General features: G+C 36.1%; 1 protein-coding gene across 1 annotated transcript in view; it reads left to right on the top strand.

The window, feature by feature from the left end:
• The window catches only part of MMS22L (MMS22 like, DNA repair protein), a 139,792-nt gene that overhangs the window by 17,294 nt on the left and 108,696 nt on the right, over positions 1-13,802 (top strand). The window contains exons 8-9 of the mRNA XM_030883001.2: positions 5,501-5,631; positions 7,097-7,210. Coding sequence (XP_030738861.1) covers positions 5,501-5,631; positions 7,097-7,210 — 245 coding nt within the window. The remainder of the gene's footprint in view (positions 1-5,500; positions 5,632-7,096; positions 7,211-13,802) is intronic.

The following is a 13,802-nucleotide window of genomic DNA, read 5'->3' as shown; positions in this document are numbered from 1 at the left end:
AAGAATCCTTGCATTCCTGGAATAAACCCCACTTGATTATGGTGTATGATCCTTTTAATGTGCTGTTGGATTCTGTTTGCTAGTATTTTGTTGAGGATTTTTGCATCTATGTTCATCAGTGATATTGGCCTGTATTTTTCTTTTTTTGTGACATCTTTGTCTGGTTTTGGTATCAGGGTGATGGTGGCCTCATAGAATGAGTTTGGGAGTGTTCCTCTCTCTGCTATATTTTGGAAGAGTTCAAGAAGGATAGGTGTTAGCTCTTCTCTAAATGTTTGTTAGAATTCGCCTGTGAAGTCATCTGGTTGTGGGCTTTTGTTTGTTGGAAGATTTTTAATCACAGTTTCAATTTCTATGCTTGTGACTGTGTTTCAATTTTTGTGCTTCTGATTGGTCTCTTTATATTTTCCATTTCTTCCTGGTTCAGTCTTGGGAGGTTGTGCTTTTCTAAAAATTTGTCCGTTTCTTCCAGGTTGTCCATTTTACTGGCATATAGTTGCTTGTAGTAATCTCTCGTGATCTTTTGTATTTCAGCAGTGTCAGTTGTTACTTCTTATTCATTTCTAATTCTGTTGACTTGAGTCTTCTCCCTTTTTTTCTTGATGAGTCTGCCTAATGGTTTATCAATGTTGTTTATCTTCTCAAAGTACCAGCTTTTAGTTTTATTGATCTTTGCTATTGTTTCCTTCATTTATTTTTCATTTATTTCTATTCTGATCTTTATGATTTCTTTCCTTTTGCTAACTTTGGGGTTTGTTTTGTTCTTCTCTTTCTAATTGCTGTAGGTGTACGGTTAGGTTGTTTACTTGAGATGTTTCTTGTTTCTTGAAGTAGGATTTTATTGCTATAAACTTCCCTCTTAGAACTGCTTTTGCTGTATCCCATAGGTTTTGTGTCATCGTGGTTTCTTTGTCATTTGTTTCTAAGTATTTTTTGATTTCCTCTTTGGTTTCTTAGTGATCACTTGGTCATTTAGTAGTGTATTGTTTAGCCTCCATGTGTTTTTATTTTTTACAGCTTTTTTTCTGTAATTGATATCTAGTCTCATAGTGTTGTTGACAGAAAAGATACGTGGTACGATTTCAGTTTTCTTAAATTTACCAAGACTTGATTTGTGACCCAAGATATGATCTATCCTGGAGAATGTTCCTTGAGCACTTGACAAGAAAGTATATTCTGTTGTTTTTGGATGGAATGTCCTATAAATATCAGTTATGTCCATCTTGTTTATTGCATCATTTAAAGCTTGTGTTTCTTTATTTTCATTTTGAATGATCTGTCCATTGGTTAAAGTGGGGTGTTAAAGTCCCCCACTGTTATTGTGTTCCTGTCGATTTCCCTTTTTATGGCTGTTAGCATTTGCCTTATGTATTGAGGTGCTCCTATGTTGGGTGCATAAATATTTACAATTGTTATATCTTCTTCTTGGATTGATCCCTTCATCATTATATAGTGTCTTTCTTTGTCTCTTGTAATAGTCTTTTTTTTTTAGTCTGTTTTGTCTGATATGAGAATTGCTACTCCAGTTCTCCATTTGCATGGAATGTCTTTTTCCATCCCCTCACTTTCAGTCTGTATGTGTCCCTAGGTCTGAAGTGGGTCTCTTGTAGACAGCATATATACAGGTCTTGTTTTTGTATCCATTCAGCCAGTCTATGTCTTTTGGTTGGAGCATTCAATCCATTTACATCTAAGGTAGTTATCGATATGTACGTTCCTCTTACCATTTTCTTAATTGTTTTGGGTTTGTTGTAGGTCTTTTCCTTCTCTTGTGTTTCCTGCCTAGAGAAGTTCGTTTAGCATTTGTTGTAAAGCTGATTTGGTGGTGCTGAATTCTCTTAGCTTTTACCTGTCTGTAAAGGTTTTAATTTCTCTGTCGAATCTGAATGTGATCCTTGCTGGGTAGAGTAATCTTGGTTTTAGGTTTTTCCCTTTAATCACTTTAAATATGTCCTGCTACTCCCTTCTGGCTTGCAGAGTTTTCTGCTGAAAGATCAGCTGTTAGCCTTATGGGGTTCTCTTGTATGTTAATGGTTGCTTTTCCCTTGTATTTTTAATATTTTTTCTTTGTATTAGTTTGATTAATGTGTATCTTGGCATGTTTCTCCTTGGATTTATCCTGTGTGGGACTCTGTGCCTCCTGGACTTGCTTGACTATTTCTTTTCCCGTATTAGGGAAGTTTTCAACTACAATCTCTTCAAATATTTTCTCAGTCCCTTTCTTTTTCTCTTTTTCTGGGACCCCTATAATTCAAATGTTGCTGCGTTTAATGTTATCCCAGAGGTCTCTGAGACTGTCCTCAATTCTTTTCATTCTTTTTTCTTTATTCTTCTCTACAGTAGTTATTTCCAGTATTTTATCTTCCAGGTCACTTATCTGTTCCTCTGCCTCAGTTATTCTGCTATTAATACCTTCTAGAGAATTTTTAATTTCATTTATTGTGTTGTTCATCATTGTTTGTTTGCTCTTTAGTTCTTCTAGGTCCTTCTTAAACGTTTCTTGTATTTTCTCCATTCTGTTTCCAAGATTTTGTATCATCTTGACTGTCATTACTCTGAATTCTTTTTCAGGTAGACTGCCTATTTCCTCTTCATCTGTTTGATATGGTGGGTTTTTACCTTGCTCCTTCACGTGCTGCATATTTCTCTGTCTTCTCATTTTGCTTAACTTACTGTGTTTGGGGTCTCCTTTTCGCAGTCTGCAGTTCATAGTTCCTGTTGTTTTTGGAGTCTGCCCCCACTGGCTAAGGTTGGTTCAGTGGATTGTGTAGGCTTCCTGTTGGAGGGGACTAGTGCCTGTGTTCTGGTGGATGAAGCTGGATCTTATCTTTGTGGTGGGCAGATCTGCATCCAGTGGTGTGTTTTGGGGTGTCTGTGATCTTATTATGATTTTAGGCAGCCTCTCTGCTAATGGGTGGGGTTGTGTTCCTGTCCTGCTAGTTGTTTGACATAAGATATCCAGCACTGTAGCTTGCTGGTCGTTGAGTGGAACTGGGTCTTAGCTTTGACATGGAGATCTGTGGGAGAGCTTTCGCTGTTTGACATTATGTGGAGCCGGGAGGTCTCTGGTGGACCAGTGTCCTGAACTCGGCTCTCCCACCTCAGAGGCACAGGCCTGACACCCGTCCGGCGCACAAAGACTCTGTCAGGCACACTGCTCAGAGGAAAAGGGAGAAAAATAGAAAGAAATAAAGAAAAGAAAAGAAAGTTCTTAAAATAAAGAATTAAAAAATGATTTAAAAAATTAGAAGTATTAAAACGAAGAAAGAAAGGAGGGAGCAACCAAACCAAAAAGCAAATCCACCAGTGATAATAAGAGCTACAAAGTATACCAAAAAAAAAAAAAAGAAAGAAAAAAACGGACAGACAGAACCCTAGGACAAATGGTGAAAGCAAAGCTGTACAGACAGAATCACACAAAGAAGCATGCACATACACGCTCTCAAAAAGAGAAGAAGGAAAGAAATATATGTATCTATATATTAAAAAAAGTAAAAAGGAAGAGAGCAATCAAATCAATAAACAAATCTACCAATGATAATAAACTCTAAAGATTAAACTAAGATAAACATAAAACCAGAAACAAATTAGACGAGAAAGCAAACTCTAGGTCTACAGTTGCTCCCAAAGTGCACCGCCTCAATTTTGGGATGATTTGTTGTCTATTCACTTATTCCACAGATGCAGGATACATCAAGTTGATTGTGGAGATTAATCTGCTGCCCTGAGGCTGCTGAGAGTAGTTTCCCTTTCTCATTTTTGTTCACACGGCTCCTGGGGTTCAGCTTTGGATTTGGACCCACCTCTGTGTGTAGGTCGCCTGAGGGCGTCTGTTCTTTGCTCAGACATTACGGGGTTAAAGGAGCAGCTGACTAGGGGGCTCTGGCTCACTCAGGCTGCGGGGAGGTTAAGGAATGCGGGGGAGCCTGTGGCAGCAGAGGCCAGCATGACATTGCACCAGCCTGAGGCATACCATGTGTTCTCCCGTGGGAGTTGTCCCTGGATCATGGAACCCTGGCAGTGGCAGGCTGCACAGGCTCCTGGGAGGGGAGGTGTGAATAGTGACCTGTGCTTGCACAGAAGTTTCTTGGTGGCTACAGCAGCGTCTTTAGCATTTCATGGCTGTCTCTGGTGTCTGCGCTGGTAGCCATGGCACATGCCCGTCTCAGGAGCTCGTTTAGGCCGTGCTCTGAATCCCCTCTCCTCACACACCCTGAAACAATGGTCTCTTGCCTCTTAGGCAGGTCCAGAGTTTTTACTGAACTCCCTCCTGGCTAGCTGTGGCGCACTAGCCCCCTTCAGGCTTTGTTCATGCAGCCAATCCCAGTCCTCTCCCTGGGATCTGACCTCCGAAGCCTGAGCCTCAGCTCCCAGCCCTCACCCGTCCTGGCGGGTGACCATACAAGTCTCTCGGGCTGGTTAGTGCTGATTGGCACCGATCCTTTTTGCAGGAATCTCCCCGCTTTGCCCTCCGCACCCCTGTTGCTGTGCTCTCCTCCGCGGCTCTGAAGCTTTCCCCCTCCGCCACCCGCAGTCTCCGCCCGTGAAGGGGCTTCCTAGTGTGTGGAAACCTTTCCTCCTTCACAGCTCCCTTCCACTGGTGTAGGTCCCATCCCTATTCTTTTGTCTCTGTTTATTCTTTTTTCTTTTGCCCTACCCAGGTACATGGGGAGTTTCTTGCCTTTTGGGAAGTCTGAGGTCTTCTGCCAGCGTTCAGTAGGTGTTCTGTGGGAGTCGTTCCACGTGTAGATGTATTTCTGATGTATTTGTGGGGAGGAAGGTGATCTCCATGTCCTACTCCTCCGCCATCTTAAGGTCTCCTGTAGTTGTAAATTATTAATTATTTAGGTAATAAACATATCCTTTACCTCAATACCTACTTTTCAATGCATTAATAATACGAAAATACATATATGTGTATGTGTATATGTGTAAGCACTTATATACATACATGTGAACATATAAAGGTGTACACAAACATATGATTTCCTCTCTCATGTGGACTGTATTTCAAATAATATATTCTTAGAGCAATACTCAGATGAAATTACTCTGACAGGTTCAAATTTTGGTATCCGTTACCTTGGTTTACTCTATTTCATGCCAAAAAACAATTGTACATGGTTATTTTTTCAGTATTTGTTAAAGGAATAATGTTTTAAAGGCTTTATTGGTTAGAAATATGGGTAAAGATTTTCTGGTGTTTCCTGTCTTGTATTTTTTTCTTTGAAGTGATGTTGCATTGTTGCTCTTCAGGTGGCCAAATTAAGAAAATCTATTAAATGGTACTTGGGAGGATTGAAACTTTTTTAAGCTAATGTCTATCACTGCTCGTATAAGAAAGGAATTGTTTTCAAAGTTTTATTTGCAAAACATTTGCTTTTAACTGTTATTTTGCAGTTTTGTTATGTTAATTTAAAGGTATACAGTCACTTTCCTCCTTCTGAATTACTAAAATCTACTGTAGTTTTAAACAGAATTTATCTTATTCCATTTTTAGAACAAGTTATATATAGTCATCAGTTTATGAATCTGGCAGGTGACAATTTAACCAATGTCAGCCTATTTGAAGAACATTGTGAAAATCTTCTTTGTGATTTAATAAGCCTGTCCCTCAACAGGTATGATAAGGTAATGTTTTAAGAGTTCATTTGCACTTTTGGTATTTAATGGCAATAGTCAGTACTTAATGCATGTGGTTTGACCCATAAGAATCTAAAATGGCTTACTTGTTATTTCTTCTAATTTTATATTTATTTTTATTTGGGAGGTGGTTGGGAAAAGAATTTGAGGTAAACATTTAAAACAGGCTGGAATTAGTGTTTTAGAGCTGTTTTAAAAAAAATAGCCTTTTCCATTTGTCAAAAATAAATAAAAACAGAATGTTCGTGATAATGATTGGAAATTTAATTTCTGTTCAAATAGATACCAGCCCTTTAATAATCTATTGTTTTGTTGTTATATAATAAAATAAATGAGTACTTAGCTAAAGTTAGTTGACATATTTAAAGAGAGGTTTTGTTTGGTTGTCTTCATAAAAGGTCTAGAATCATGGGGGAAATTACATGTTTTTACTAAATTGCTTATCATAGTGTTTAATGCAGACAGTGATTTGAAAGTGCTATGGTATTCATTTATTTTCAAGCAATGGAAATTTGTTGACAATAATCACTTATTTCAGGTTACAAGCATAAATGTTACCTAATGGAAATTGGGATTTATAATTTTTTTAAATTTAGATTGTGTTTTATGTATTTATTTTTAATATTGTTTAAATCTAGTCTATGTATTTACAACTAATATAATTAGTAGATTGACCAGATATGATATAGTAATGTCTTTACTGTTGTTGTTTTTTTTACTGTGTATTATGTTAGAAAAGTGTATGTAGTATGTGAAATAATGAACACATTATGAATTTCAGACGTCTGGCTATACTTACAGTGCATATTCTCTGTATTATTTGGGGCCATTGAGGGTATATTTGTTACAAAAATGGTAAAGTTGCCTAACTTTTATAAATTCCTAATAATTGTACTTGTTCTTACAAAAAAATTTAGTCTGCATTACAGAGAATCAAAATTTATTTTCTAATCATTTTCTTAGAAGTCTTTTTATTTGGCTGATAGATTAGATCAAGGTTTAGAAACCATGGCCCTGCAGCCAAATCTAGCACACCACCTGTTTTTATATGTAAAATTTTACTGGAACACAGTCCCATCCTTTTTATCCATTATCTGTGACTGATGTAGAACAATGGCAGAGTTGAATAGTTGTTACAAAGACTATTTCACTATTAAAGCCTCAAATATTTACTATCTAGCCCTTTACAGAACAACTTTGCTGACCATTGGGCTAGATGATTAAAGCAGAGGTTTTTTTTAAGTTGAAAATAAAATTCATTGTGTACTTTTGTTTTTTAAATGGAAATTTATTTTAAAAGTTAATGAAATGGTATGTTTTTTTATAAACAATTTTATGTAATTGAGCATAAATTTTAAGTCATCTAAATCATTCTTTTAAAACATTTGGGGAGATATGTGGCATGTAAAGTTCTGCTGTCTTATAAGTTACTCTTTTTGGGTCTTTCCTGCAGGTTAGGCCTTCTGAAGCATTAATGAGTCACCATTGCCCCTGTCCATGCATTAAAGAATTATGGGTTCTACTCATTCATCTCCTCAACCACAGGAGTAAATGGTCTCTCTCAGAAGTAAGTTATAAAATTGATGTTAGTTATTGGTACTAGCTCTTACACTGAATTCATGCAGTGGTTTTGTCAAAGAAAAATCTTACGAAGTCTTTCTTTATAATAAGACAACCACCACCACCAAACAGAGCATTAACTGAATACTAAATACCTACTATTTTTTTAACCCTAAATTGGTAATATGAAACATCTAGGGGAAGTACAAGATTTGACTGTTTTTTTTTCTCAAGTTCTTTTTTTTTTCTGTCAAGAATCTTTTAGACCATACTTAAAAACCCTCTAGTAATCAGGAAATATTTTAGTTAGGAAATGAGGTAGATTTAGATTTGTGGAGAAATAAAGCACAGGTTTTTATTAATCCATTTTACAGTATCTTATTTCAAGGAGAGAGAAAGATAAACACAAAGGGGAAGGTGGGAAATTTTACTTCACCTCATTTTGATCAAGTCTTCAGAATGGGGCTTTTATTTTATTTCAAGTGTTCTGGATTAGTAGAAAAAGAGAAATAGTCATATGCAGAAGTAAATACAAATAATTCACTGTGAAATGATACTTAAAATGGTTTATATGTTCTTATCCAGTTGGGAGTTTAAAATAATTTCTTCCTATATACATTTTCAAGAATTTATCCATAAATTAAAAAAACTTCTCTGTAGCTCTTCAGGTCGAAAGCTCAATTCTAATATTTTAAAAATTTCTTTAAAGACACTACAAATTCAGGGAAATGTAAACGGATAGAACAATGAGTTACCACTCCTATTAGAATGACCAAAATTGGGAACACTGACAACTCTAAATGCTGATGAGAATGTGGAGCAACAGGAACTCTCATTCATTGCTGGTGGGAATGCAGAATGGTACAGCCACTTTGGAAGACATTTTGCTTGTTTCTTACAAAACTAAACATAGTTTTAGCATATAGATCCAGCAATTGTGCTGGTATTTACACAGTGAAAACTCATGTCAACACAAAAACCTGCACATGCATGTTTATAGCAGCTTTATTCATAATTGCCAAAACTTGGAAGCAACCAAGATATCCTTCAGTAGGTAAATGGATAAACTGTGGTATATCCAGACAATGAAATATTATTCATCACTAAAAAGAATGAGCTATCAAGCCATAAAAAGACATGGAGGAACCTTAAATGCATATAACCAAGTGAAAGAAACCAATCTAAAAGGCTACACACTGTATGATTCCAACTGTATGACATTCTGTGAAAGCTAAAGCTATGAAAACAGTAAAAAGATTAGTGGTTTCTGAGGGTGGGCAGAACACAGGGCACTTTTAGGACAGTGAAAATTATCTGTATAATTTTAATAATAACTTTTTGGAGGTTTATAATACTATATTTATTTTGAGTTATTTTAGTAGTAAATTTACTAGGTATAAGTAAAATAAAGTAAATTTACTATGTATAAATTTAACGCATTTTTACTTATTGAGTAAGAAAGTTGTTTTTCCGTGACATTTTGGTTTGTCAGTAGCATTAAGCTTTCCACAGTGAGACTTAAATATTACACAGTCTCAGCAATATTTTCCTTTGATTATTTTCCAGGATGTTTTATTTCATTTATGTGGTAAACATAGATTTTTCCATTTTCTGCAGTTTATCTTTAAGAATTTTATATTTTTTAGAATTGTTCTTATTTTATAAATTTTAGACTTGAAAGTGTAAACTACATAGAATTAATTAAGGCATGTTCATACTTGTTGCCCTGAGTCTTTTTCTAGATTTTAAGAGAAAAGTAGACATAATTTAAAATACTATATTATAGAAATTTGCATAGTAATATGTATTGTTTAACCTAAATGATTGTTATGCTTTTCATTTTATGTAGTAACCAGAGTTATTTGTCTTAAAATAATGGAAATCATAGGTCATTTCATTTTTTAAAACACAACTAAAATATATTATTCACAGATTTTGAAAGCTATTTTATTTTGAAAGTTAAATTAGAAGTTTCCATTCCTGACAGTAAGACAGTTTGACCTTTCTGCTAAAAAAATAATCATGCTGCATATCATATAATATCATATAATAAGCATTTTAGATGTGTCAGTGAACTTGTTGAAAGTAAGAAGTATTGAGGCCAAATACTAAATGTAGGTAGGAATTCAGGTCAGCTGAACCTTGAAGCTTAGAGGCAGTTGCTGAATTATATAAACTTGGAAAATTAGCTTTCATATATTATAAGGTCCAGGAATAGAAGACAAAGCTCAGAATCAACTCAAGTTGGTAACCTACTATACACCAACTACCCATAAATCTGGGCCCCCAAAAGAATGAACTAGAAACTCAACTAAATTTGTAAGGAAAATTGCCTGTCTTTAACTGTGTTTCTTTGCAGTTTAAAATAGCTTCAGTGTATTTATCATAAGCCAGCACTCATACAGTTTTATAGCCTGAGTTCATGTTGCTTAGGTTGTACTAAAAATTTCAAGCCAGTGACTTCTAAGTAGCCTTGGACAATGGGTGGACGCTTAAACCCACATCTTCTCGTGTAACCTTCCCCAAAATATAAAATAGCAAGAACAAATAAAACTGCACAGAAAACATGTTGATAACATACCTGCAAGATAAGAATGTTCAAAGCTTTAAATTAAAAGTAAAAGCTACCAAAGCACTACCACACCTTTCTGTCAAGCAAGGGCAGGCAGTCTGAGAAAAACTGCTCTGAGGAGAGAGGAACAGAGAGTTAGCAGCAGCCATAAAATTGGTCTAAAACCATTTCAAGAATGTGAAAAATACTGGAAAGGTTTTTTGTAGATCAGAAGAATAGGAACATAAAAGTGTGTGCAAAGCATGAGGCAGTCTTTGAAGGTAGAGCTTCTGGAGAATAAAAAGGCAAAAAGGGAGTGGTTCCCCCTTGGTGATTAGGTGGTGAAGGGGATAGGAAGTAAAAGCATAGAACAATGTCTCTTGTAAAATAAATTAAAAAAAACAACAACAAAGGATTCATACCTACTTCACACCACCACCACCACCAAAAAAAAGAAATCTAGTAAAGAAATGGGACTTTGGTACATTGACAAAAGAGGGCTTCACTGAACTAGGAATCTTTTAGAGTAGTCCAAACCTGCAAAATGAAAAGAAGGAAACTAAACAAGTCTTTATAAAGTTACTACAAGGAAACAGAATTGATTTGATATACTTTAGCTGAGGATACCCTCTTCCCCAGAAACAACTATAATGCAGAAGAAAATCCTAAGACAATACTCCAGACTGAATTAAGGAGATAAGCATTTGGGGCTATAAAAACAAAAACAAAAAAACAACTTGAATAAGATATTCAGATTTTAAAACAGAAAGACCAAAAGCTAGGAATTAATGAAAAGAATAAACTGAAGGCAGGAGAGAAATGGAAGAAAACATCATTATAAAATTGACTGAATTACAAAGTGCCCAAGGAGAATAGACTCAAGTGAAAATTTAATAAGGGGCATGGAAGAAAGGCAGGAAAATAACCAAGAGATTAAAAATGAGATAAAGAAAGGAATATAAATGGTTAGAGAGAAAATGGTTGAAATGGGAGATAAGCAAAGCAGAAATAACCATATGTATAAATGGAGTCCCCTAAAAAAAACCAAAACAATGGGATATAGCTAACACTCAAAATTATTATCCAAGAAAATATTCCAGAAGTAAAAGAAGACCCAAATCTACATATTGAAACGGCCTGCTTGATAAGTGGAAAGATTAATTCCAAATAATCCATCCTGAGACATATTGTAAAACTATTTGACTTCAGACATAGAGGAAATATCTTCCAGTCCTGAAGGAAATCTTCATATCCTCTAGGCAAAAAGGCTAAATTACTTAGAAAAGCTAAATAAGTTGACCTGCACTAGACTTCTTAAAAAAAACATAAAACAAGGCAACAGTAGAGCATTTAAAAAGACTCAAAAACCCTTCCTCCTTGTGAGGACACAGCAGACGTCTGTGACCTGGAAGAGGGCCATCATGTGACCATGCTGGCACCCTGATCTCAGACTTCCAGCCCAAGCATTGAATGAAATACCAGTATGGCACAATAGAACAAGCCCTCAGTTTAAAGAAAAGCAATGTAGGGACTTCCCTGGTGGCGCAGTGGTTAAGAATCTGCCTGCCAATGCAGGGGACACGGGTTCAAGCCCTGGTCCGGGAAGATCCCACATGCCGTGGAGCAACCAAGTCCGTGTGCCGCAACTACTGAGCCTGTGCTATAGAGCCCATGAGCCATAACTATTGGGCCCACGTGCCTAGAGCCCGTGCTCCACAACAAGAGAAGCCACCACAATGAGAAGCCTGCGCAACCGCAACGAAGAGTAGCCCCCACTCGCTGCAGCTAGAGAAAGCCCACGTGCACAGAAATGAAGACCCAACACAGCCAAAAATACATAAATAAATAAATTTATAAAAAGAAGAAAAGAAAAACGATTTAGTCCCATCTTTTGCTCTGTGGAGGTTATATGGGCTCTAACTATGACATCCCTTAATAGAATCTCAAGACCAAGAAAAATTAACCAAACAAAAAGGAATCAAAACAAAAAATTCCTTCTAAAACAACAAAGAAGCAAGTTAAAAATTACTCTTTGTACTATCAGACGGGCAATGGCTTTGGGGACCAAGATGGATGTGGATAAGCAGAGAAAGAAAAACTGAAAAAGCAATTGAAAGATTCAGGAGGAACAGGGAAGCTTTTCTCTTTCATTCACTCAGGAGTTAATGATATTGCAGGAGATGTGATCATTCCCCTGAATGCTGACAGCGGGCTAAGCTCTATATAGAACCTATTCTTAGGAGCTTTCCAGACTGCTGAAAGCAGAGATTTTTTTTTTTCTGTCTTGTACATGATTTTAAAAATTTATGATGTGTCAGTACTGATTTCTGTAATGCACTGTTTATTTTTTTAAAAGAACAAATTATGTGTGTGCATATATATACGTGTGCGCACACAAGCTTACATTCTTCCAAAAAGAAGTATTTAATTCCTTCTCTCTACTGCCTACCCTCCGTCCTATTCTTTGGAATGAGGGAGGGGAAGACTGAATGGGATTTCGAGTCTTCCCACTGAGAAAGGGACATTTTCTGGAACCAAGTCAGTGTTCAAAGGACTAATGCTCTAAGGAAATTGTCCAAAGGGGAGCAGCAGTTCAGGGTTATTAAGTTATTTTCAAATGTTGTCTGGACTGCTGCTTCTGACCTTTGTGGAGGCAACAAGGTGCTGCTTCCCAGGGGGACAGGATAGGAAGCAATTAGAGAAACCTAGGAGAGGATCAGGAATGTTTGGGAATTCACACGTAGCACAAATTATGTGGGAACTCCAAGAATGAAAATAAACTAATATGATTAAGGGCATATTTTTATCCCAGAAAATATTCTAAAATGTAACTAATACTGGCTATATCTGTATGAGTGCGTTCTTAAAAACTCAACACTCAGTACCTAGTAGATGTCATTTAGACTTAAATTTCGGGGAAGAAAAGGAAAACTAATGAGTATTTCTTGAGTGATATGTGTGAGTGGACATATACATTTTCTACCTTATTTACTAGGTGGATATCTGAGTAGCAATGAGAAAATTTCAGCTATGTCTTGGTTTTGAAATGACCATTCTCCAGTGAAAAGAGAATGGTAAAATGACTGATTCTAGGTGGGAGCATGCAAAATAAAAAAAGAGTCTGGAACCTTTTGTACCAGAAACTAACGAGGTGCTGAAAAAATGATGAGGACTTGTCAAAAGGACACAAGGGCCAACATGAAGATCTCCCACACACCAAATCTGGGAATTTGAGCAAAAAAATAAATGATAGCAAAGGACTGTAATCTGTACAGTAAGGATTTGTGAGTCTTTAGTGATATAAATAAATGGAGAGAAGGGAAGCTCTTCCTAGTAAATGTAGAAGTAATATGGAATTTGAAAATACCACTTGACAACCCTCATAGTAATTGTTTCAGGCAAGAATCCTCAATGGCTGTCAAAAATATGATGAAAAGCACAATATTTACATAGCTTGATAAGTATCTCTGCACAGTATTTGTCTGTTACAAAGGGAGCAGTAACTTTGCAGTGCAGAACATCTAGCAGATACCACCTTAACCAAGATATCAAAGTTAACCAATAATAAAACAAGTTGATATTATGTACTCTCAATGTGATGCATTGAAAGAACAAGATTTTTTTTTGATATTCCTGCCAAAAATGCATTGTGTGAATCTAATCATGAAGAAATACTAGTCAAACCTAAATAGCTGGCCTACTCAAGAACATCAGGGTCAGTCATGAAAGATAATCTGAACAACTGTTACAGATCAAAGAAAACTGAAGAAACATGGTAGATAAATGCAGCATGTGAGACTAGAGAGAATATCTGATATACTTCTATGTATAGTTCCAAGGGAGAGGAAGTAGAAAGTGGAACAGAAAAAATATGTGAAGAGAAAATGACTTAAAATCTTCTAATGTTAATGAAAGCTATCATATTAAAAAGCCCAATGAATTCCATCTAGGGCAAATAAAAAGAAAAACACACCATGATACATCATAGTGAAACTGCAGAACATTGGAGACAAAGAGAAGAGATTAAAAGCATTCACACAGAAAAATG

Source organism: Globicephala melas, chromosome 14 (assembly GCF_963455315.2).
Source record: "Globicephala melas chromosome 14, mGloMel1.2, whole genome shotgun sequence".
NCBI classification, from domain to species: Eukaryota; Metazoa; Chordata; class Mammalia; order Artiodactyla; family Delphinidae; genus Globicephala; species Globicephala melas.
Note: the sequence above shows the minus strand (reverse complement) of the source record. Positions and strands in the feature narration are given on the sequence as shown.